We start from the raw sequence: 25,763 nt of genomic DNA on the forward strand, positions 1-25,763 counted from the left end.
CCTCAGACAGAGAATTACACTGCAGTGTCCCAACAGCATTTAATGGATTACCCAGAAAGAAACACACAAACTGAGTATTTCTGCCCATCTCAAACCTGGGCCAGCTTGGTATCTCTAGGGTGGTCATCCCTAGCTGCCTAAGGACAAGAGCCCATGACATTGGGGTGATTTGCCTCGTGGTTACTTGTCCCCAGAGGATAGCTCTTCCCCTTTTTGCCTAAAACTGTCACAGCTCTTCACTGTAGCCATGACCTCTCCAGCTTTGCTTGTCATTCCTGTAAGTCTCAGATCTTTTGGAGTCCTGTTAGGCTTGAGAGTAGAGCCTGTCCTGTTGCCATCTAGACAGAAGCCCTGATGTGCAGAATGCACGTGAGGAGTGAGACTGACTGGTATCTGCTGTACCCCAACTGCACCCTCAACATGCACACGAGCCATATCCAGGAAACATGAAATACTTCAGGTGTGTGTATTTGCAGCAACAAGCTCTAGCTGAAGACTTTGTTTGCAAAGGGTTGATTAGTTCCTTTCCATTTCATCTCAGCCTTATTGTTACAATATACCTCACCACCAATCTCCTCTTCCCACTCCAGACATTATTTGCTATTCTTGCACCTGCCTTTTTCAAAAAGGACTTTTATTAGCAATACTAGTCTCAAGCCATAGTCCCACTTTTCTTTCATTTCTGCTAGAGCAATACCACCCACTGCACAGCTCAGCATCCCTGAAAATGCTGTGGTTACAAACGAATGCATCCTTCAGAAGCATTTCAGACCATTTTTTTCACAATGCACATTGTAAATGAGGAGTAATATATCTTCAGAATTGCCCAGAAAACATTATTCTGTTAGCAATATAAAAGCTTCACAGTGTCCGAGTAGGTGCCCTTGCCAAAAACATTTTATTGTGAGCCAGATAATTCAGTTTGAATTGTACATGGTTTGGTATAATCATTCCAGTAAAGGATTCTTTACAATTCTGTAACAGCAAGTCACATGGCTCAATAAAGTTTATTGCTGCAAATGCTTAGTGATTCATGGCATGGATGAATTCTGTTTCTTTCCTGGATCAAGTAATCAATAGCAAAATAATCTCCCTGCAATTACATCGCTCTGCATTAAAGAGGTGTGAAGTAAATAAGTACAAAACCTGATAAAAAAACCAATGTGTACAACATTAAAATGAACTGATGTGAAACTGGGTGTCCTGCACCAGTTTTGCACGCAGCCTGTGGTGGAGCAATGTCCAGCACACTCCCAGCCCTAAACGTGCAACAGACCCAGCTGGGACTGAGAGATTTCCCTCCCATCATGTCCAACAGAGCCTGCTGTGAACACTGTGCACTCACACAGATCCCTCTGGTGGGATCACTCCCACGGGTGACAGGGACCATCCTTTCCAAAACACGCTGAGAAAAGCGGGACCTACGCTCCCTCAATCAACGCTTTTGGTTCTTCCAACGCTGCTCCTGCACACAGTAAATCAGTGTTTATAACATCCCCTGCTGAGTTGAGTGCAAATTAAATCAGGCTAATTTAGTCTGCACCATCATGTTCAGCTGCTAGTCACAAAAGGAAACAGAGACGTGCATTGAGAGGGGAGCTGCTGATGGAGCCTCCTCGGGAGCCCGGCGGGACACGGAGCCTCTTTGGGAGCCCAGTGGGACACAGAGCCCTCAGCTGCTCCAGGGGCCCTGGGTGTCCCTGCTCCCTCCAACTTGCTCTGCTCCACAGACTGAACCCTGTGACTCCACAGCAGGTCTCTCCCAATAGATGATAGGTATATCATCTGTAATAAACAAGTACCAACACAGCCATCTATTTATCTGGTTCTAACAGTTTTCTCATAAAAACAGGAAGAAAATGATATTGCTTAGAAACAGACTGTTCTGGGGAATAAAGTGCATGCTGTTGTTTTTACTGCTTAATGCCTCCTGACTGGGAACACTTATATGCAAAGGAGTTCCTCTATAAATATGCTTATGCTATTGCTCAGGCCTCAGTGCAGTGGTAAGCACATCCCTGAGCTCAGCCATGCCCAAATTTACTTTCTTAGCCACAGTCCATCCCATTCCTGAATATCACATGCACTCTGAAAAAATATTTATGAGATTAAGCACCTAAAAAGTCACCAAAAGCCAGAGGGAAGGCTGCCTATGCAAGCTTAATATAACTCCTTCCTACAAAGGTATTAGAGTGTGATCTTTCATTATATGTTCATTCCCATTGGAGCTCTGTTTCATTTAGCACCCAGACTCAGCCTAGGCTGTGCACTCTAAAAGAGCCTCAATTGAGCTGTCTGCAGGAATGCAAAAAAGGGGGAAAAAAGGAAAAAATCAAAGCAGCAACCTGTAACAGTCACTTAGCGTGGAAATTTCCAGCCCAAATAAATCAATGGTAAGAAAGTGGAAAAGGATCCTACAGACAGATGCATCAAGTAACTCTCTCATGGATTTTGATGTGAATAGTCCCACTTATACCATGCTCTCTACCACTGCTCACAGCCACACACCTGGGCTGTACTATTTAATTAACTACAGCCTACATTTACCTGCATCCTTTAGAAGTACACACACACACACACGCTCAACCTATAGAAAATAAATATCCAAATCTTGTATCACCCTACTGAGAACATTCATTCCCTGCGAGTCTCTTAATATGAGATCAGTTTACTTTTCACTGTGCTGTACTTTCCAATCTGCAGAGAAAACTCACTGCCTTTCTGAAATAAATACAATCATCAAATAAATACAATCATCATACAACAAACAGCTGGAGGGTCAGCTCATCACTTGGTCAAAACAAATTAGGGCCATTTCAATAGGGCTATGTCAATGTATAAAAGCAAAAGAGATGGTTTGAATGCTTGCAAATCACCTTTCCAAGTCAGGGCTAGGGAAGAGTGTGAGTCTTCACCCCTTCTTTCTCAGAAGCCCACAGATTCCAGCTCTCTATCATGGGCCTAGCTGCTACAGAACTGTGATCCCTCTATCAGGACAGGGCCTTTTCCCTCACAGATTCAAGAGCCCCACCACCAAGCACAGCCTTTGGGCACTGCCACAATGTGTGCCTATAACAGCAGCATTACACCAGCATGAAGTAGGTGACCCCAAAAACTCAGCCACCATGCTCCAGGGTGTCACACTGTGCACTTGTGGAAATTGGCATCCAATGGTCTCTCCTCAGTAGGGTTGTCTGAAGTGAAATAGGACTCAAAATAAATATGTTAATTAGTAAAACTTCAGTTCACCAAGTCTGTGGTTATCCTGTTAAGTCTGCTTGAGGAAGACTTTTCATATGAAGTACAAAGTTGAAACAAGGCAGCCTTCCTCATCCTGGTACAGGTGTGGTTGTCTCCTCCTCTACAGCATTGCTTCAGGAATAAAGTGTCATCATCATCCACTGAAAATAATATGGAAAGGGGGGTGAAACAATCCATCCCTGTGAAAGCCCTGCCATATTCACACCGAGACTGGACTATGGGGCATTGAAGATATTCTGCCTCCAGAAGAAAGAGAAGCCATAATAAAGCAGAAAACTTAGAAGCCTGAACCTCCTTGTTTGTAACCTGCCCTGGTCAGTTAAAGATACCTTTTCTAAGGCTACAGAATAAACCATGCAGTGCCACATGCAACAAAGAGGTCTGCAGCTGCCAGTTGGGGGTGGGCTTTACCTCAGATTCCCGGAGGTAAATCCCTTTGCCATCTTGGGTTAAGTTACGAAAGGCCTCTGCAAAAAAAAGCAAATGAGGAGAGTTAACTTGACAGCCAAGACACCACCACAGCCAAGGCACTGCCTCAGGAAAAACCCCAAAGGCAGAGTTTGTAGGCTATTCTCAAGAGCAGAGCTTCTCTGTTCTGTCCCTGAGAGATCCCTGAAGGCTGGAACACTGGGAGCAGCTGAATAAAGTCAGGCATGTGATGTCTGCCCATCCATCTGTAAAACCCCAAAATGCTGGTGGTCCCAACCTTACCCATTACAATTATGAGACATGTGCTAAGTGTTTGCAGCATGGTCTCTCATCTATCAGCTCTCTCATCATCACACTGCAGTCCACCAAAGACATATTTCAAAGCTTTCCTCTTCCTAGAAAAGGTGCATTTCAAGGTTGTCTTTATGGAAAACAAGTAGTTTTTGTCTGTAATTTCCTCTTCCTACAGAAGGCCAGTACAAATGTGCAGAGAGCTGAATCACTGATATGTACAGCTTGGATGTCTGTAGGAAGGGACTGCTGGGGAGGTAAAGAGAGAGCTTGGCTTCCTCTGTATCTGTCCCTTGCTTTAAACTGATTACTCTTGCTTTATTCAGAAATCCAGTCCTGCAATTTTTCCCCTTGCCACTGCCAGTGGGAACAGCATCAGAGGGGCCATGGCTCAGCTGGCAGCCCAGCTTGCCTGGCCAGACATGGAGCACCAGCCTCACCTCCCATGATCTCCACTCGAAGCATGAAGCAAACAAAGCTCTCAAAACTGATCTGTAAGTCAGGGTCACCATATCTGATTGCCATCAAATTACAGACTTCATTGCTGAGTGAAATGCCTACATAAAATGGGGGGGAAAAAAAGAATACAGAATGAGATGGCACAACTGAATGGTCTTCATCACTTCTCCAACAGCTTTGTTTTTCAAGCCTGGCCTAAGATAATCAAATATTAGCCAGCCCAAATGAGATCTCTACACGAAGATATCTTCTCCAAATTTAAAAGGGTTCAGGTCTGCTCCCCTATACTTACAGTCCTTCCAGAGTTGAAATAAAATACAAATAGGCCTCTTTTGCTCATGGGATATGAGGGTAATAGCAGCAGCTGGGTTTAACAGCAATATTCCCAAGAGGGTAGGAAAGGAGATGAAAAAGAAAATCCAGAGGAAGCTCATACAGAAAGCATCAGTCCCAATGTCAAGCAGCAGCAGCATTTGCAAGGAACAAAAGCATTCTCTATTCATGGCCTGGGATTTTAGTTTGCTTTAGCAGAGGTCTGCCCAGGTTTCTCACTGTGCTTTCACTGACTCAGATGAACTGGGTGAACATGCACCAAAAAGAGGAATGATATTTAAAGTGTAAACACGCAAAGGAAGCTACAAGACTGAGCTCCAGCCCCCACACAACGCCCAGTAATAGCAGCAGAGCTCGGTCCAGTATTTGGACCCATATGGATCATCTTCCATTTCTAGATCAAGCCTCAGACACTGCATTAGTGAAGTCTAGCAACAATCTAGCCTCCGTGCAAGTCCCACACTTCCAGTTTTGGTCCCTGAGCTGTCGTTTTCAGCAGAAGCAGCAATTTAATAGGAGCTAGATCTGGCCTCCTGCATCCCCACAACCCCACAAAATCTTTTAAAATTCAATTAGCAACACACAGGAAGGGATTTAAAAATTGGATCTGAAATAGGCAGACACTTCTGCTTCACACAACTCTCAGTGTGAGACCACACTGAGAAAAGAGTGGGCAGCCTGTCACATGGCAAAATAATTTTCAGCCATGTTGACCCAGCTAAAGAAGGAAGATGACATAGCCAAGGCCATGCTAACTATAATGTTTTCCACTCTTCCTGAGCTCTACACACAGTTATCAAGATGTTTCCCAGCCCTGTGCTTTTTCTTCAGCTTTCATGAGCAAGAAGATGAGACTTGCTAAAACATGCTGTGGGCTCACCTGTCTCCTGTACAGCTGCGTGCAGCTCCACAAGGTCAAGCTTTCCTGATCTCTTGGTGTCTCTCTTCTGGAAAACTTCCTGTGGGGTAAGGGAGTACTTTTAAACAAACCAAACCACCCAAAATCCAGCAGGTGACACCAAAGGGATTGTGAGCAGGGAAATATTGAAAGGGGGCATAGAAATTACTGCCATACCAAATAGAAAAGCAGCCTCTTCCACAGGATTCTGAATTCCTGGATACTCAGTGTGCCAGTGGCATTCAGCTTAGTGGGGGCATTAAGGTCAAAACATCTCAAACATTAGAAAGCACCCATTACATATATTAAAAAATGAAAAAAGAAAAAAAGCCCAACCAAAAGCCCAAACAACCCAAAAATTTGCAGCCACTCTAACACCCATGCAATTATAATATGAGAATAATGATTTCTTAGCCCATGTGCCTATTTATAGACTTGATCCTCATCCCACTAAAGTCAAAGGAAACCTGGCTGCTGATTTTAGAAGCAGCAGGAATCAACCCTTTCCCAAAGCAGCTCCATTCTGTCACAGCTAAACTGTTATTATGGAGGGTGAGAAGTTCAATAAGCAGGCCACGTCCTGGTGGTAAAGAAATCACAGTAACACCCGGTCTCGCCTAAGAAATAATGCTCTGGTAAAGTATTATATGAGTCAGAAGTATCACTCATGACAAGGATACATCCAGGAGTGCCAAGATACCCTGGCAGGAATCCAGACTGAAATTCAGGTGAAAACTCTGGAAATCTGGAGAAAAAAAAAATGGTTTGGGGAGTCACTGGACATCTCTCAGAAAAATGGACTCACAAAATCCCCCCTTACTTGAGAGGGCTCAGGCCCCAAAGCCTTTGTGAAAGTTTACACCCACTTGAGAAGATGTATCATTTATGATGATAAAAATATGAGGCAACAGGATGGATTCTACTAGTCTCAGAAAATCCAATATGAGCTCCCTGCAGGCATGTAATATAGAATGAAATATGGTACACTATCTCCAGCTATTAGAGAAAATGGAAGGAAAAGGACATCCAAAGCTCTAATCCCAAACAGAATTTACTGCATGACCTTGAGCAAAGTCACTTGACCTGAAGAGCTTTGGGGAACAGCACTGCAGATTAATTGAAACCCTTGTACTAAGCATCTCTCTCTCCCTCTCTTTCACAGACACGCTGCCAGCTCTGTTAATATAATTAAAAGTACAGGCACTGCTGAAAACATGATGCTGCCTCAAAGATTAGCATTCCTGGTTCATATACAACTTACATGAAGAATAACAGAAACAGGCTCTAATCTCACTGAAAATCATGATCACAGTTGGTCTGCCCCTTCCACTGAGTAAGGGACAGAATCATAACTCACCAATCCCTTCTCTGCACGAAGTCACGATGCTTTAATAATTTTAATATTGTAATAGCCCTGTTTAGTAAGTATGAACCAAGTACTGTAAAGATTTGAAAATAATTCTTAAAATCAATAATTTATTAAAAGTAAAGACTCTCTGTTCAATATTGCTTTCTCACAGATAAGACAGTGCCTGGTGGGTCAGTTTACAAAGACAGAAGAACTATCCTTGTCCACTTTTGCAGAAAAGAGAGAAATATCAAATTCAGTCCAAGTGAAAAAGGCATCACATCACTCTTTTCATGATCTTCTTTGTTGCCTGTAATGGTTGGACAGAGCATTTTCTATGTTGCATATTGATTGTTACCAGTGAAGAAACCAGGAAAAAAAATCTGGATTCATCATTATATCTGTAATTTCAATGTCATTGTCCAGAGAGAACGGCCACTGCAATGCCTCACTGCTGCCCAGGTTATTTGTTACCAAAGTCCAAATTACAAACCTGTGGAGTGCTTTGGGCTGCCCCCAGCAGAGTGGATGCCACATGTGAGAGGGACCAGCTCAGGGCTCACCTGGCTCTCACAGGCATGGGTTCCCACCTGCACCTCATCCTGTCCCCCAAACACAGAGCAAGGGGCAGCCCTATGCATGCACAGCAGGGAAGAGTAAACAGGAACAGCAGCATGGAGCAAGCACATGAAATTAAAGGCAAGACCCTCCTCCACCACACCAATTCCTACAGACCAGGCTTTCCACATCTTCTACTTTGGTGCTGCTGAGGCTGAGGCAGTGGCACAGGCTGAAATGAGACACAGTTTCAGAATCAAAGCTGAGCTCAAGCTGGGTTTGGAGGCCAAATTAAGAATCTGCATCCATGCTTGCTCTCCTCCCTCATTATTTCAGTTGTTGAAATTCAAACTAGATTAGCTCTGCTTATAACATTTCTGCCATATTGATTCACACCCCAGCAAATCCTTTTGCTCTGGAAATCTAACATGGCATCAGAAGAGTTAGTTCAGTCAGACTGAAGCCAGTTTCTCTTCCCAGAATTCGAGAAATAGATACAAGAGCTGAGGCTTTTCTCTGAAAGGGCTTATTTTACAGAAACATTATTTCTCAGCACTTACTTCTCCAAGATATATTATTCAAGATCCTCTGGAGCTGAACAGCATTTATTTCAGGATTCTGTGATATGGAAGAGAATTTTAGGGGTTTTTTTTCCTAAGTATTAAATCACTTTTCTCCCTCTTTTGTTTTCCCAGCATGCCCCATCTTCATTCTCTGCTTTTCTGGCCCCACTCCAGCCACTGTGAAAATCGATAGACAAGACTCCCTTTGAATATGACAAGATCCTGAGCCTGCAGGAGCTGCAGTGTGCTCTGGGCTAAGTTCTCAGGGCTCCACACAGATCAGTGCAGTAGTGCAGATTTCCACTGAGTGAGGATGCAGGCCTTTCAGCCCTGGTGCCATCTGTCCCATCAAGTACACTGTCAAGAGATCTGCTTCAAACATTCCCTTTTTATCATTTACAAACAAACAAAAAAACCAACCTGAAACTTTGGAATACTTCTCCCCAAACTTTTCAAAGCAGAGACTCCCCCTCCCTCTTGTCATACTAAAGTTCATAAATCTTTTAGAAGCTGTGACAATCGTTTGTTTGGAGGGTTTCTTTAAATGTCACTCTTCAAAAATAAAAGCCTGCTTTCAGATCATTGAGGGATGCCAGGGTAAAGCCTTCAGAAATGGCAGTAGGTGCTCTGTGTGTACTTGGACATCCTGACAGCAAAGGACCAGCACCTCACAGTATGTGGCAATTTCTAGCACATCAAAGCCACACCATTCTCAAAACCAAAATCTTAAACAAGGGACAAAAAGTGAAAGCATTCATTGTTTTTAGTAACAGCTTTGTTCAAGATATTCCTATTAAAAGCGCAAATCTGTTTTTGTGAAATTGTGTTTGCCAAATACAGGGTATGATGCTAAACAAATGCAGTGACCTTTTCTGAAAGGTGAAACACTTGCATCCCTCACCACAGTCAGTGGGATCCCTGATGGTCAGCTCCATCCCAAATCAGGCCAGAGAAATACTAAAAAGAATCCTTCACAGCAAGGATCATATTTCACTTGGAAAACTAGGGGGAAAAGATGATGGGATACCCAATATCTATTTCACATCTCAAAGCAGGTTAGTTGCCATCCAACTGTGATGAAGTATGTGTGAGACAAGTTCAATATTTCAGGGGTGTTCTCTAATAGACAGCTTTCCCCAAAGCATAGGATGGATCCACACAGCCCATCACTTTGTCCCCAGTACAGGCAACAGGAATTAATGTTTAAGGAAAGCATGTGAGCCTGGTCAGCTTCGGTAGTCCATTCTGCTGTTTCCCTGTTGGAAAAGTGATCTCTGAGGGTACATCCCTGCTCAGTCCTTTAGCATTTGTTTATGGACTTTCTGCCCATCAGTTTCCTAATGCCTTTTGAGCCTCTTGATACTGTCACACTCACATTAAGTTCCAGGCACTGACACCCTGTTGTGCAGAGAAGTGTGCCTGTCTCAATGCCATCACATTGCTAAGCTTCACAGGCAAATTTGCTGTGTGGAGTCATCACTGTACACAGAGTCCAACCTCCTCTCCATAGCCCCTCTCTGGTCCCCACACATCCACATGCTTTTACTTTCACAGAGCTACATAATAGCTCTGGAGAAGTTTACTCATGCAAGCACTTACCTGTTCAAAATGCTTTGTGAAGAAATCCTCCCAAATCTTGCCTTCATACCTATCAACAATTTCCTTTAGGGTATCAAAAAAAAAACCAACATTAACTTGCAGAAGAAAAATATTGTCAACCAAATTATTAAAGATGCTTTCCCAGTATGACATTCCATTCCATTCCATTCCATTCCATTCCATTCCATTCCATTCCATTCCATTCCATTCCATTCCATTCCCTGCCCCTTCCACCCTCTGCCCACCTCTGCAATCAGTGTTACATCACTAATACAGCCCACTGCTAAAATACCTCCCTACATCACAAAACTGCTATTTCTTGGAGAGAAATACTCAGATAACATTTAGTGGGGAGAAACATTCCTCTCACCCCACCCAAAGCTGTGCAAAGCTTGGGGCTCACTCTGTGAGAGATGAGTCTCTGTTCTGTTTTATACAGCCCAACAGAGGAGATGAAGGCAGGAAAGGCCCTGGTTATGCCAGGGGAACAGACTATGCCATAAATTTCCTAGCACAAGCTGTAGATGTGCATGCACTGCCATTGAGACCAGTTCTTTTGAAAATAACCTTTAGGCCATTGCATGGGAATAGTAGAGCTAAGGTCCCATCATGTCTCCAAAATGTTTAAGGCCTGAAAGGGATGGGGAGCAGTGCAAGAATGGACCATGAATCTCCAAAAAGCCATGAGCGGGAAAGACTTTAGAGCAAGCAAAATGGTGTCAGTAAAAGATGTTTGCAAAAAGGGCAACTAAGCTGTCTCAAGTTTTGCCTGTCTCCCACATTTGATTGCATCTGTCCCCTTGGTCCAAAGGATTCTGTCTATAAACCCAAGCTGTGCTTTCAAGTGCTGCAACACAAGCATTCTCACTCAGCCTCTCCTCTAGGGCAGAGCAACAGTAAAAACCCAACATTCAGAGCTGCAGATTGAGCCACAGACCCCCCACTCCCCTCACACCCACTCACCTTCGAGAGGGTGAAGCTCGTGTTCCCGCCCATTTCCCTGGAGATGTAAAAAAGCAGACACATTAAGGACAGATCTCAGAGTTGTGTGTTTGTCTCACCACAGGTGTCATTCCTCTTCCCTGGATGGGGCTCCAACCTGCTCTTGCCATGTGTTTTACTCTCTGGTGTTACAGCTGCACTAAGGCAAGGCCTCATATCCACACAGGACCCCAAAAGCTGCCGGCATTTGAAGTATCCAAAGCACCCATTTCTGTACAAGCAACCATGCTAGTATTGCCAGCAGGCAGTTCCTGGCAAACTAATGGAGCTAAAAAGCTAAAGAGCTCTTATCCTTCCCACAGTCTCAAACATGTGCATGCTGCAAGGATTGTGTGGGCCTATCTCAGCCTTTTTTGAAAGGATAAGGCCAAAACCAGAGCTTCAACCACTGAGAGTCCTACGGCAGGAGAAATCCAGAGCCAGCTTCTCTGAAAGAGACTATGCTGCTTTTTTCAGAGTTAAGTTTTGCTGCCCCCATTAAAGTAGAAAGACCAGACTTTCCCAGGGAATGAGGGGCAGCAGCATCTCACCGAAGGACGTGCTTCCTGGAGAAGACCCGCAGGATGAACTCAGACTCTTGCTGAGGCTCCAGGGTGGAGGGGACAATGACGTAGACACAAGGCTCCAGATGGAAGTCATGAGTCACTTCCCGCTCATCAAGGAAAACCTGGTGCTTGTTCACAGGCTGATGTCGGGTGAAGAAACTTGGGGGCAGCTTTCTGTTGCTCTCCTGGTACTGCTCAGGGAAGAAAGGTAAGAGATTCGTGTTCTGCTACAGCTGAACATGTGGACAAAAGGTGTGGAGGATTCATGGGCAGGGCACAGACAGCCTGTCTTCACATCTCAGCCTGTTTTACAGCACAAGCAGGTAACAGAGCCCAAAGGACTCAGTCTCTTCCCAGGACATGGTGGTTCTCACTATGCAGCATCCTTGCCTATTGTATTTGCAGGGAATGCCCCGACCAAGGCAGGAATGATGCATCTGACTCCATGTTCTCAGAAGGCTAATTTATTACTTTATAATACTATATTATATTATATTAAAGAATACTATACTATACTAAAGAATACAGAAAAGATACTTACTCAATGTTAAAAAGACAGTAATAAAAACTCATTACTCTTTCCAGAGTCTTGACACAGCTTGGCCCTAATTGGCCAGAGAGTTAAAACAATTCACATCAGAATCCAATGAAACAATCACCTGTGGGTAAACAATCTCTAAACACATTCCGCATGTGAGCACAACACAGGAGAAGCAAATGAGATAAGAACTATTTTCCTTTTTATCTGAGGCCTCTCAGCTTCCCAGGAGAAGATCCTGGGCGAAGGGATTTTTTCAGAGAATGTGAATGCCACATTTGCCCAATACTAATATGGCAAAAGACTGGGCTTCCTGCAACTTATTAAAAAAAAAAAAACTTACACTACTTGTACTACTTGTAAGGAACAGCAGCAAGAACTGGAGACAAGAAGCTGTTCCTGCCAACGTGGCTTCTGCAAAAGTCTTTGCCAGATGGGCTAAAATGACTGCAGAGAGGAACTGCTCTAGAGACTGCCCTTCACAAGCCAGAACATCTCTTCTCCCACAGGGACCACACACTTTGTCCCCAGCTTGTCCTTTGCACAAGGGATCTGGTAGCAGAGGATTTTTCAGAACACCTGTGATCTGAGAATACTGCATGAGCAACCTAAGCCCTCATCCTGACTTCATGCAAGTGTCCTTGATCTGTCTGGCACTCTTTGCTCTGCAGGCCCTTTTCTGCCACAGGATGATGGATAAAGTGTTGATCCAGGCAACATGAAACTAATTTTAATGCCACTGAGTGCCCAGTGCACAAGCCCAATAAATAATCCTGCTAGCTAAAGCTACTGTCACCTTCTGATCTTGGCTGTTCCTCAAAACATTTAGCCATTTTACTCTGCAGCCTCATGGGGAGATGCTATTCCTCTTCCTTTGCCAGTATTTTTCTTACTAATAGGGCAATCTTTCTTATGAAAGGTTCAGGGTTACTCCTCCTCATGCCCCTTATGTTAAATTCAAAGTTTTTATATTCCAGTCAATACTCTGTTGACAGCAGTTCCAATACCTCAGATGCTTTCAGCTTGCCATCTCTCTGTATTGATCTTGGCAACCACTACAAACCTGAAATTGAAGTCCTGGCTGCCACCATTCCCACTCAAGTGTGGCAGAGCACTGTCCTGGGGCCACACTCAGACCTCCTCTGCCAGAAAGTTTACCTTGAAGGTAACCCTGAGAGTGCCCAAGATACTTAAGTTAGGAAGGAGTGGCATCTTACCTCATGGTTACCATGCTGGGTCTACAGTAACTAGGAGCACAATTGTGCTGCCCATATCATATACCCAAACTAGTTCTTTGCCAGCCCACGTTCTCATTTAAGAGGTGTACTCTCATTTGAGTAGTAACAGAGTGGAAGATATGCCCTTTAAAGGCAATATGAGCTAAATCTTTCTGTGTTTTAAATAGCCCTCTGAGGTCAGGGCCAAAATCAGGACTTAATCAGGATTTAAGTTCCAGGGCCTTTACCCAGGTCCCAAAGGCTCTTGGATAAAGAAAATTCTAGAAATGCAGCTGACCTGAAGAAGCTGAAAACACCTGTACCATCAGCCAGCCAGGAACCTGAGCTCCCCAGGAGATCTTTGACTCCCATGGGGCACATGCTCTTTTCCCACCTCATGCCAAGACTGGGAAGCAGCAGAAAGGCAGCTCTGACTCCCAAAACGCAGCCAAGAACTGGGGCACCATCCCACAACTGCAGCAGGGCTGAAGTGCTCATCAGGTAAAGGCTGATGCTACTTCTAATACCTTTGAAGACCCAGGAGAGAAGCTGAACAACTAATGCCCACTCTCAAGGCCAGTGAGCTCTCCTGATATGGCTGCTTTTCAGTAGAGTCAGAGGATGGTTCTGCCTTGTTGTGCCTCGCTGAATTCCAATACTGGCACTCACTGTCAGCCAAGGAACAAAGGCAAACACACCACATTCAGCACTGTCTTAACAGCTGTGCCAGCCCAGGTCCCTCAGACAACAGGCATCAGTGGTGACAAGGGACTCACCTGTAGGCCCACCTGCAGGAAGAAAAGAAACAGCATCTGTCAGTCAGGACCTCTGTGCCTCACCAAACACAGCCAAGTCATTCCTAGGAAGCAGAGCAGCTACAAACATCTATATGGGGTCTTTGCCTTCAGAAACCTCAGCCCCTCCACTCAAAAACCCTTCCCCACAGTCACCTCTCCATAACTGTGCAAGACCTGTGGCTCTGTTCAAGGGAGAAGAGTGGCCCTCAAGGTACTCAGATAAGCAGAGAATTGAAGGTAGGAAACTCTCACTCCTAGTGATATCCATTTGCCTCTGGGCACATGGGGAGTGCAGTATGCACACATGAGCAGCTGCCACATCATACTAGGAACACTTTTTAGGCACAATTTTACCATGGTTGGAAATAACCTGAGGGCAGAGCTCTTCCTACCCCAAAGTAAGGGGACTCCTGGCACCCTCTTCCAGCTATTGCACATATCCTCAGAGGCAGCAAAATAAATCCCAATGTGCTTTGAAGCAAAAGGCACTTCTCACTGCTCTGCAGGGTGACACACAGCCTGCTGGAGAGGCAGCAAGCAGGGCACAGAGCCCCAGGGAGCCTAGCCCTGATGTGTGAGGAGACTGGGCACAGGCAGGAGGAAAGAGCAGAGATCACCCTGCACACCACAAAAACTCTTGGCCTGCAGAGCACTACAATCTACAGGGGCTGGAAGTTCTCCTGTTTGGTGAGAGCAAGAAAAGCAAAGGAATTCTTTGCACCTTATAGAGTAAGAATCCAATGAAAAGGTGAGGGGCTCGGTTGCGGTGTTTGGTGCTGTGTTTCTGCATGAGGGATATAACCACACTGCACGTGCTTGGGCTTTTCTTACTGTCTTCAACTGGCAGCACATTCAGCCAGTACTGAGGGTTCATCCAAAAGTTGCCTAAGTAAAACAAGAAAAACATTTTGATGTCATTTTTATTGCCAGCTTCCCACATGATGCCTGGCACTGGACTGAATAGGTCACAGGTTGTCTGGATCTCCACACCCCACAGGAATTTGATTTTAAGGTGCAGTTTACAAGTTTAGCAGTGCAACTACTGTCTAAGACAGGAGAAAGACCCATGAACAAGGAACTATACTTCTGCTTACGTGCAACTAAGAGCTCATTTTGTTTATAAATGTATCACCATTCCTCTGTTAGCCCTGGTGTATAGGCTAGCTGACTTTAGACTCCACCTGCTCTGCTTACAGAAGAGCTGAGTCTCTGACTATTTTATTCACTTTACTTAAAACACACTTCCTGGAGGTGCTGAGGATGCAAATTTTAACAGACAAGTCTAATGCTCTAGAGCAGATCAGTGCTGGCAATTGATCCTGGGATCCTAAAGCTTATTTCATGCTATAATCAGCCCACTGCCCTATGTTTGCAAGCAGTGCATCTTCAGTGATAGCAGAAGCCAGTCAAAGTCCTTCAGCTGCTTATTTCTGATGTTTGTGTGGAGGCATAAACAGGAAGTGCATGTTTCTGTCATCAATTTTATGTTAAGAGGTTATAAGAAGCTGTTAACCGAGTCAGCAGAGCATCCAAAAGTCAGAGTTATCCAAAAGAGCATCTCTCACCATTATAGAATCCCAGACTTCCTCCTGCTGTACTTCCTTTAACCCATCTCCCACTCTTCAAGGAGTACATCCACTTTTTCCCATCTTCCTGGCTCATCAGGTCTGGAGTTAATTTACAGATCACCAGATCTACAAAATGAATCTTAAAATCTCGCAGAGACATCCTGGGAAAAGAGTGCCAAGAGACATCTTGTCAGCAGTTTAGTTTAGTCCATATGGCTCATAAAATGGAAAGAAAAGGGAGCGGGGAACTTTGAAGCCACACCATTCTGTGTTACATATGGTAATGCTCATATTTTATTAGGCAGTAAAGAAGAGAGCGTCTGCTTCCACAGCAGCCTCTAGGAGTAGCTAATGCACGACTAAAACTTCAGCAAATGATAGGAGAAACAGAGAATGAAATAATTTCGCCAGCAAAGGCAGTGCGATGAAATTACAGGGGCGGTAACATTGCCACCTCGTGGCAAAAGCTGTGGAGAAACCGGAGACAAACAGGAGCTTCCCGAAGCTATGGTTAAAGTACAACAACAACAAAAAAACAGGAGGGCAGGACAAAAAGCTCCTGGGGCTGCCCTTTATCTCCAGCAGCCCCAGGAGACCGAGCAATGCCCTGCTTCTCCCTCACTCCTGCACTGAAGAGCAGTGCATTTCATGTCAGCACAGCCGCTGCTTCTCACAGCATCAAGCAGAGAGGAGCACAGGCTAAAGCTCATCACCTATGCCTTGGCCTAAGTGGCAATGTGCAGCTCCAGGTGCAGCCCCGGGGCTGCTGGCAGAGAGGGGAGAAGCAAGACTGTGCCATTTACCAGAATTCTCCGTCATCCTTCTTTTTCCGCAGTAAAATCTTCTCCTTTGGGCTCAGCAGCTCCCACTTGTAAGAGCTAAGGGGAAAAACATGAGATGACTAACCAAATGTGGCCACAAATTCAAGGCAGAGGACATGACCTTCCTCTACAAAAAGAGGCCAAATCCCTGTTTTTACATATCTCCATGCTTATCCCCCACTTTGCCTTCAGACAAACGAGACTCTCCACAACCACCCTGGGTCCCATGAGATGTAGCTAAATGGATCCAGTTTTCTGCAGTAGAAGCCAGAAATGTTCCATTTCCATCAACCACTCCCTTCACTTGAACACACAGCTTCCAAGTACTTAAAATATAAAAATCTAGACCCACTTTGTTGGTTAATTTTCTGTTAAAGGAGACATAATAGGAAGAGTGTTTGGCATAATGAATGAATGACTAGGACAGCACAAGAGGCAGCTGGGAGTCATTTCAAAGGCAGGCCTGCAGTATGTTGCTCATTATGCTCTTCAACAGAACAGCTGGTGTGTTGTCATTATGTGACAGACATGCATCAGAGAAGTTACTGCTCTGCAGACAAGGTGAAAGCCATTCACATTCCCAATGACCTCTCTACTCTTCCCTCCTTTCTATGCCCTGAGCCTCAGCAAAGAGCCTGTGCGGGGAATGAAATGAAGCTTGGAAGCAAGAAACATGCTCCACTTCATAGAGGAACAGGACACAAGTTTACAGTTGCTCATGGTCTAGAATGCAAACCATTGTCTTTCATGGGTCCCAATTAAAAAGGAAAAAAAATCAGGTAGGTGCAAATATGGAGCCCATTTACCTCATTACCTCCTCTGATCTCATGCCCCACTGTATCTACCCAAGCAGCCAGTTCAGAGAACTCCTTGCTATTTATCCAATTCTAACACCTTGCAGCCTGTGGAAGATTTTTCCAGGGCCCTCCCATGATAAACAACTGTGTCCTGAAACATGGGGGTTTTTTAGAGCTCCTGCACAGCTATCTGTCCCTTTGCATGCTCTCCACATCACAGCAAGGTGGTCAGTGTCTCATGCTCATATTACGCTTCCTCTGGCATTAGTGAAATGAGAAGTAGAACTGATCTGATTGAGGCTGCATGTGTGAAGTGAGGCCAGCTGCAGCAGCACTGTCTGTTGGGGACATATAAATCCATGGAGTCATTGCTTTGACACCAAAAGGTCTGTGCAAGTGTTATCTTACTGCTGCCCCCAACATTAATTCATGCCTGAAGATGGCAGCATCTTTCCTCCAAGAAACCTTTCCTTTGCTCAGTGTCACACCTTTCCTTTTGTAAACTCACCTGTCACTCCAGTCTCCTTTCCACTCAATTTTTCCCCATGGATTTCTCAGTCTCACTAGGTTTTCTGGTCCATATTGACAGGTCACCTGCAGAAAACAGTAACATTGTGCTTACCAAGGTCTCAGCAGTTCTCATCTGGTTTATATCATTGTACTATGTCAGATATTAATAACAATTTTGCTTGTTCTCATAGATGCCAGCAAGTATGATGATAAAAATCTTTGAACATGCAATTTTAAATGCCAGCAACAAAGAGATTAAGGTGCTTCATCTTACATTCTAAACTGAAACCAGAGACATGACAGATTCCTAATCCAAAGGCTTGACTGTAAATTCCTCTTCCTTTCCAACATCTGCTAATTTTGTACTCGTGTGAAAACCAAGTCCTACCCCAGTGCAGTGGCTCAGCACAATGCAGCCCCCATGGGTGACTATACAGATTAATGCCTCCTGAAGTGGTGGGAGGAGAGGCCAATTAGGGGCTTTGCTGACAGCATGCTGCAGAACAGCTGACTTCACAGTTTCCACATGCTTGGTCAGTCCCTTAAGGTTGCCTGGCTCTTCATCTCTTCAGAGGAGCCAGACTGACAGACACGTTGTTGAAAAACTCCACACATAAACTCCTCCTGCTCCTCCTGTGGGAGACACAGATGTGCCTTATCCAGCTCATCTCTTCTGCCCTTCCTAGCATCTCCTGCTACAGGCACTGAACATGCTTTAACCAAAATGTCCAAAGCCTCACACAGTCTTTGCCATCCTTGTCAACTTCCTCTTGAGGCTGGACAAGACAGTCATCCACCAATTCAGGAGGAAGACGCTCCAACTCTTTGGGATGTATTATTTCAAGTCCCTTACCTCTAGACAAATATCCTAAGGGGACTCCAACAGCACTTCTGCAGATTAGTGGGGTCACCCGGCACTGTCTGCACACGAGCACAGGTCAGTTCCCTTACTCCACACCCTTGACTCACATTTCTATCTGCAGTTTTTCATATTTTGGCTTTTACATCCTTACTTCTCTACAGCCTCTCCACTGGCTTCAGAGGAAGGCTTTTTACCCCAAGTAAAAAGCACATCCCCAAGTTTCAGCACATTGTCCCAGCAACCCCAAAGGCCAGTCCTTTCATTCTTAATAGCTGAGATGCATTTCTAGGTGATGGTGTCAGCAGAGCCCTATGAATCATTCCCACCCTTAGAGATATACACTGATCCATAACAACTGTCCTTTACATCAAGGCCTCCAAATTAAAATGGACACACTTAAAATGTCAATCTCAACAAAGCCCACAGTCTCTTGTAGCCTTAGACTAAGAAAAGAGTATTGGGGAGGAGATATTATAGTTGCTCTGATCAATGCCTGAATGCAATAAAAATTGCTGATATCCAAATTAACCTGGGCCCAGGACATTTGGGCTGGTCTTACCTTTCTAATACCAGTTACTGTGTAGGCATGGCCAGCAACAAGCCCATTCTTCAGGACCTTTGTTGCCTGTATACAAGAAACAGAAGGAAAAGAAACATTTTATTTTATCCCTACTCATACAGCATACTTACACCAATACCAGAGACCTGTATTTGTGTAAGCAATGACTTTCAAAGGAGAACTGAAAATAAATATATGAATGGAACCTCCTAAGAGCCAGATTTTTTCAGTGTGCTTGGAATTGGAAAGTTGATTGTTAATGACCCTTCCTAAATTGTGGGTCTTCAGTCACTTTAAGGAAGTCCAGGAGGTTAGGTTTTGATTTTCAGAAAAGTAGAGTCTCCCAACAGCTGAGGTGGTAGCATAAAGCTTGGAAGCCAAGACTTTAATTCATGTTCTGAACAACCCATGTCTCTACCTTAGCTATAACTTTATTCCATATGTGTGTCACTGCACCACCTGTAAAAATGGAATATTTATTTAACAAAAATGGGAAAATGCAGTAGGTCCCTATTTAATAGCATTTCTTTGATAGACAAACCAGTTCCTAAACATAACAACAGGGAGCTGAGAGCATCAGGGAATCAATCCATGAGCAAAGTTTAACATGAAGAATGTGACTTCTACAGAAAACCACATAGGGCAGCTTTGATACATTTTGAGTCACAATGACCAGCTGAGCAGACAGAAAGGGGTCTGGAAAGGTTTTTTAGCTGTAAAGCCATTTGATGTCACTCCAAGCCTCACCCCTAAGTGTGTCTGACAGCCCATGAGAGATCTGCTGTAGGTGGCTCTTGTCAGTATATCCCACAGATCAGGAGGAGCTTCTGCAAGCTTGATCCTTGTATTGACACCCCCTGTGAAATCCACCAAGGCTTCTGAAACTTGCCCAATCTGCAGATCTTCATAGGAGCCATAGAGTCTAGCAAAAAAAGACATCAATATATTCTTTGGGTTATCATCACAGATGGCAGGTTGAGAACAGGTTGCCAATGAAAATATTAAAAAAAAAAAAGTGTGCAAAAAGCAAAAGGAAGGCTGTAACTCATGTTTCATTTTAAGGGTTTTTTTTGGCATTTGGGAAGAGGAGAATCTACAAAATTGCCTCCAAGATTGCCCATAGTCTGAAAGGGACTCTTCACTAGCTGCCATCCCTGACTGCACTGTAATGAGAACATACCCATCATGATTCTTTGATAACTCTGCCTCAGAGAGTGTTGCCTGAATTTATCACCAGGCTCTGAGCTGTATCTAAGATATAGTGCCTTGAGAGACACTGTCCTGAGAGCTCAGTCTCTAATCTGATTTTCTTTATCACTCCAGTGCAACTTGGCCCAGTCTTTTCATTCTAACACTAACACCAAATGAAAATAACTGAACATTCTCACCTTTGGGTGATCTTTCTCTCAATGTTAACTAGAGCATTTTTCCCTGCTCTGCAAAGATTATTTCAGCCAAATATTAACAAACTCCATCAGTTAGGCCTTGCTGCTTTCTTCTTTGTGCTGATACTACCACTGTAGGCAAAACACCCTGGAGGCAAGCCACTGCTCTCACCATGCCATATGACTTGTGATATACCTCAGCTTCGAGGACCTGAGAGCAAAAATATCTGCCAAAATAAAGTGCAGTGCTTCAGCAGACCTCCAAAATGAAAATCCTTGGAGGTTTCTCACACTGATAATACATTAAAGGAGGCTTTGGAAATCATTCACATTTGAAAATTTCTATCTGTGGCGTTCCACTCCTCTGTGATATTTACAAGGAAGGCATCAGCCAATACACTGCAAACAATGATAACGCTCACAGGACAATCCCCCACAACAGGGCTGTTTTCTCACCTAAACCCTTGGATTTAAACTCAAGGGCCTGGTTTGATAACAACTACTGCAATGGCAGCTTTTATGTGTAATAAGAGATAGATGAGAGCTATCTACCACACCCCAAATGTAGCAAGGCCTAGGAGATGCATTTATAAACAAGAACAAACTGCGTAGGCACCGACCAACATATTTTAGAGACACTATTTGCATAACTTGAAATGAGTCACTTACTTAGCATATGCCTTCTCCAGAAGGGCTCCCCAAAACACGTTCTTATAGACTGAGGAAACAAAGAGCAGCTCCCCAGCCTCGTTCACCGGCAGGAGATCATCAACCACCACGTCAATCCATTCCCCGAAGTGCCAGAACTGTCAGGGGAAAGGAATGAGCTGATGTTTCCCTTGGAAAGGACCTCCCCTTGAAACAACAGGAAAGGCAAGATAGCCCAGCTGTGGGTACAGAGCAAGCTGCTGTGGGTCAGTGGGGCATGCTGACTCACCCACAGAGCCAGTTCCTCAGCCCCACCCAGCCACAGGAGTAAACAAAGCATCTATCAGGTGTAAAACCAGTCAGCAGGGAAATGAGCCACAGGTGGACTTCTGGGGAAGGAATTCCTAACTGCTAGGTAGCAGAGCTGTACCAGGACGTGGACAAAGGGGTAGAAGATTGGAGCTGATGTGCTCAGGTCCTGCTGACTGTTGCCACTCTTGAGAAAGGGTTTTGTTTGCATTAAAATATGGGTAGGACACAGCTGGAGAGAGCAGCCAAGCAGAGGTGTTTCCTCAGTGGCTTGCAGTTGATTCACTGCCTGTGCTACTTTGTGGGAGGGGTGATGGGCTCCTCTCCAGCCTGGGATACCCTCTGGCCCTCTTGCCCCTGCCCAAAGGGAACCACATACAAATTATCCAAGGGTGTGACACAGAACACAGCAGAGGATATCTGAGGAGCTCCTGCAATCTGGGGGCAGCTGTACCCGGAAGTGGAAAATGCCCGTGTATTTCCTCTCAAAGCTCTGGTTCTGTGGCACAACTGCAGCCAAGATGTCCTGGTGGAATGTCAGGGCTTCCAGGGCCGCCAGGAACCAGCAGTTCTCTGCGCCAAGACAAACGGACACATGCACTTGGCTGAAAAGTGAGAGCTCTCAGCCAAGCTCAGCAACACCACCAAGATCCCAGCAGAAGAGCTGTTGTGCTGATGTCTTTACAGTTATAACAAATCATACACACAAAATTAGATGATCCAGACATGTTCTTTATTTAACCAAACCGTGATTGGTTTATAATTGCTCTCTCATGATCTTTTCATTTGGGTACTGTTTGGTTAAATAAGAAATTTAGCAAGCAATAACTGTCAATGGAAACATTCTCTGTTTTACTGACATTGCATGGGGTTTTTTTCTGTTCTCTATAAAGGCACACTATTAAAAAAAACTTTTCCATTTTTCTTTGAAAACATTAGCTTTTCAGAAAAGCAAATAATTTCCAGTGGATCTCACATGCAAGACTGTACTTGGCAAACTTTGGTTTTAAGGACATAAAGCACTTAAAAACAAATTTAGTCCCACCTCTACCTGTTTTTCAGATGGCAATATAGTCTTTTATTTTAGACAACACAGGCATCAAATTATTTTTCTAACAGCAAGGCTGAGAAGAGAACACACTCCCACTGAGCATTAAGTACAAATGTAAAGCCCTTCTGTGGTTTCTGTTCAATTGTCAAGCAGCAACACCACAGACCAGTAAGAGCACAGGAACACTTCCTATTAGCAGGGGCAGAAACAACACACAGTGGTGATTTCAGCTTGTGGAGACTCCTCTCATGCCTCAAATCCCACCTCAAAGCTTGCCAGCTTATTTACTGAGCCTATGCCAGTAAATGATTGCTTCATCCACACCATGCCAAGTGGAGACAGGAGATGGATACCTTCTATTTCCATGCCAAGTTTTATACATTCAAACTTCCATGCAAAATGTTATCTTGTATAAGAATACTTAGATATTTATACAAAGGAGTTTCCTTACCCACCAATCCTTGGCAGAGATCAGGCTGCTTTCTGTGGGCAGCATAAAATACGGGACTTTTGTGCAAAGCCTGGGAAGCACAAAATGAAAAGGAAAAAAAAAAAAAAAAGAAGGAGAGAGTTAAGCCAGTAACATGAGCTGATTTAGCTTGAAAGTTAAAGCTTTTAAAATACTGAGAATCCTTTGTCCCAGCAGACATTGTTCTGGCTCAGGTATAAATCTATTGTTGTGTGCTCTGGCTAACCTGACCCCAGCCTGGGCACACATTTGTGCTCGGTCTATGTTGAATTTGGTCTCCAGCCAAAGTCACTGGTGCTCAGATGCATCACCATGGCTTTCCATGGTCACCATGCTGAGAAGACAACCCTTCAAATCTGCCAATCCTGCTCCTCCACACAAGTGCCAGCCAAAAGAGGTTATGAGGGCAGAGCATCAAACTTTCACCCAAGCTGGCTGACATCTCCACAGCTTGACTGACAATTGAGCTACAGACTGATGGCTGCTGCAGAAATCCTGTTGCTGTGACAAGAATAGGTCTGTGAATAATTGTACAGAGAGAGATAATGGTGTGGTGATTTTTTTTCCCTTCACAAGTGCCTCTGGGGTTAAATTAATAACCTAAATGTCAAAATTATATTTTACTCGAATGATCCAGAAATTGCTCAAGCTAAGTTTCACACTGTTGGCTTCCCCTGCAGGCAGCAGGAAAGAAACAGCTTCCCTCAGAAGGCAGTCACAGTAATTAGACACCAAGCCCTGCCCTTGGTGAGTTTGGGTGTTCAGTTTGCAGGCCATCACTCATAGATGCAGCAAGCTACAAGCCTGCAGGCTGAATGGCACAATCTCAGCATCTCCTCTGCAGCACAGGGACTGAAGGATGCACAGCATCCATTCTCAGAGAGTCTTTGCTCAGAAAGTTTGGCATCAGAGCAAACAGCAGTCTTCTTCACAAGGCAGTTTTAGACTCACAGAATCACAGAATATGCTGAGTTGGAAGGGACCCATCAGGATCATCAAGTCCAACTCCTGGACCTACACAGGACACCCCAACAATCATAGCAGAGCAGCAGAATAGTCCACTGAGAGACAGAAGAGGTTCCAAGTCCATTCCAATATCTGAGGGATGGGGAGACACTTGAAGGGCTTTGTAGAGGCCAGGACTCATGCTGACCTTTTTTTTTTTTTTCCAGAAACTCGATTCTTCTGGGAAATTGTTTAAATCTCACAAAATATGACAGCTAGAAAATAACTTAGCTGGGAGATGCTATGTGATATTACCTGGCAGAATTCCCTACAGACAAAGGAATTCTGAAATTCTCACATAATTCTGTACATTGCTTTCAGGAGGATCTGATTGTCAATACTTTGCTCAGTGGCTCAGTAAGAGCAGAACTGGCATTGCTAATAACAGGCCTTATCTAACTGTGCCAGTCCCCTGCCCTGGCCTCCTACACTTGTTATCTACCCCTTTGTTATGAGAAGGTGCTCTGTGACCAGCCCTTGCACCTGGGTGTCTCTTGAGATGTTCAGTTTCAGCCTGGAATGCCAGCAAAAGCCTTGGAAATGTGAGCACAAGTAGAAAACAAAGGCCTCAAAACTAAAACCAACTCACAGACTGATGCTCAGTCACTGGTTGTGATAGCAGCTCAGCCTTGAGAGCTGAGGAAAGATTACTCCAAGTACAATAGACTAAACAGTTAAGCAGGGAAAAAACACCAGCCCAACAAGAGGATAAGGCACTTGCCCTGTCTGGGAAAGCAGCAGCTTCCAGCATCATAACAGTCCATGGGAGAGAGGGGTCATGGCTAAGAACTGTCTAGAGACTCAGAAATCTTCTAGAAGGTCATGATCTTGAACTGTGGGGAGAAGGATCTCATCTGTCACCACAGAATCACAGTGAGATCCCTGTAGCTATGAACTCCAAGGAAACCAACTCTCCCTGCTCTCTTTGCCTCCTCTCCCTGCCTGCTCCAAGTGTTCCTGGATATAAACTGAACAAAGCTGGTCATGATTTTGGGCAACAAATGCTTCAAAGGCAACTATGAGACTCCATGTACCCCAGCTTCCAAAATGACACCTGATGCAATAAATGTAATCCCCAGAGACATTAAAGTACACCTAAATTAAAGTCTAAGAGTAGCCTGTTCAATGCTAAAACTATTTGCTGGCTATCATCTGTAATCATCCTCTTACACACAGTGCTCACTGAAAGTCACTTACGTGTGGCCTCTTCCAGTGTAAATTTCGGGGCAGTTTCTTTAGCAGTGCTCCTGTTCCAATGGAGCTGATGTGAGCAGGGAAGGTGTCATCTGTGAACAAGCATTTGTTCTTCAAGCACGACTCCAGCAAAGCCTGGTAGTTCTGCTGGATGGGAGGGGTGTGTTTTTGAAAGATACTCCTGCCTAAAGGCACAGGTGACTTCTTTTTTTTCAAGCACAGCAGAAAAGGCATGCTGATGTCTCCAATAACACCAGGATAATTTTTTTCCACTGAGGATTCTGGAGGGATCTGCTGGAAACTCTTGGTTTTCTCGGATGAGGCGTGTCTTTTCAGAAGAATTCCTGACAGTTAAAGTAAGTATAAAAAGTAAATTTAATCCTGACTTTTAAAATTTTCTTCTTAGTCAGCAGGGGTGGGTAGCAACAGTGGCATTCCCAGGAGAAGTGGGGGCTCACCCAATTCTAACTGAGCACTTATCACTGCATTTTCAAGGCTTTAACATCACTGTAGATCTGAGTGAAATCAAAACAACTGACCCCACTGACTTTTACCAGAGCTTTGAAGCCACACACATGGCTATTCTATGTCACTCTCTGGACTATTTTAGGCTCTCTAGGATATTTTCATAACGTGTTGCAACATGAATGACAGTCTTAATTCAATCACTTTCTGGCATGAAGTTATTTTCCCTCCCCTACCCCCCCAAAAAAAGCAAGATGAAACAAAGGCTAACAGAAAATTGGA

The 25,763-nt window shown here is 44.3% G+C and overlaps 1 protein-coding gene across 1 annotated transcript; it reads right to left on the reverse strand.

Moving 5' to 3' along the window:
- Window positions 1-3,374: 3,374 nt before the first annotated feature.
- Window positions 3,375-25,287, reverse strand: CAPN14 (calpain 14). The gene is made up of 21 exons (XM_030946630.1): window positions 25,020-25,287; window positions 22,800-22,869; window positions 21,752-21,870; window positions 21,010-21,146; window positions 19,703-19,877; window positions 18,956-19,021; window positions 17,533-17,618; window positions 16,210-16,284; window positions 15,404-15,567; window positions 14,560-14,723; window positions 13,818-13,829; window positions 11,272-11,477; window positions 10,703-10,739; window positions 9,740-9,802; window positions 8,138-8,195; window positions 6,352-6,416; window positions 5,849-5,917; window positions 5,654-5,732; window positions 4,422-4,538; window positions 3,673-3,728; window positions 3,375-3,401 (listed from the first exon to the last, which is right to left on the reverse strand). Exons 1-21 carry the CDS (start codon window positions 25,248-25,250, stop codon window positions 3,375-3,377), a joined length of 2,076 nt encoding a protein of 691 aa, XP_030802490.1. The 5' UTR covers window positions 25,251-25,287.
- Window positions 25,288-25,763: the final 476 nt, after the last annotated feature.

This window comes from Camarhynchus parvulus, chromosome 3 (genome assembly GCF_901933205.1).
Source record: "Camarhynchus parvulus chromosome 3, STF_HiC, whole genome shotgun sequence".
Classification (NCBI taxonomy): domain Eukaryota; kingdom Metazoa; phylum Chordata; class Aves; order Passeriformes; family Thraupidae; genus Camarhynchus; species Camarhynchus parvulus.

Coding starts and splice junctions, on each gene's coding strand:
- CAPN14 (XM_030946630.1), bottom strand. CDS start 25,250: ATGCCTTTTCTGCTGTGCTTGAAAAAAAAGAAGTCACCTGTGCCTTTA. Junction 21,871..22,799: donor TCTCTGCCAAGGATTGGTGG/GTAAGGAAACTC, acceptor GTCTTGGCGCAG/AGAACTGCTGGTTCCTGGCG. Junction 16,285..17,532: donor AAAGGAGACTGGAGTGACAG/GTGAGTTTACAA, acceptor TTTTCCCCTTAG/CTCTTACAAGTGGGAGCTGC.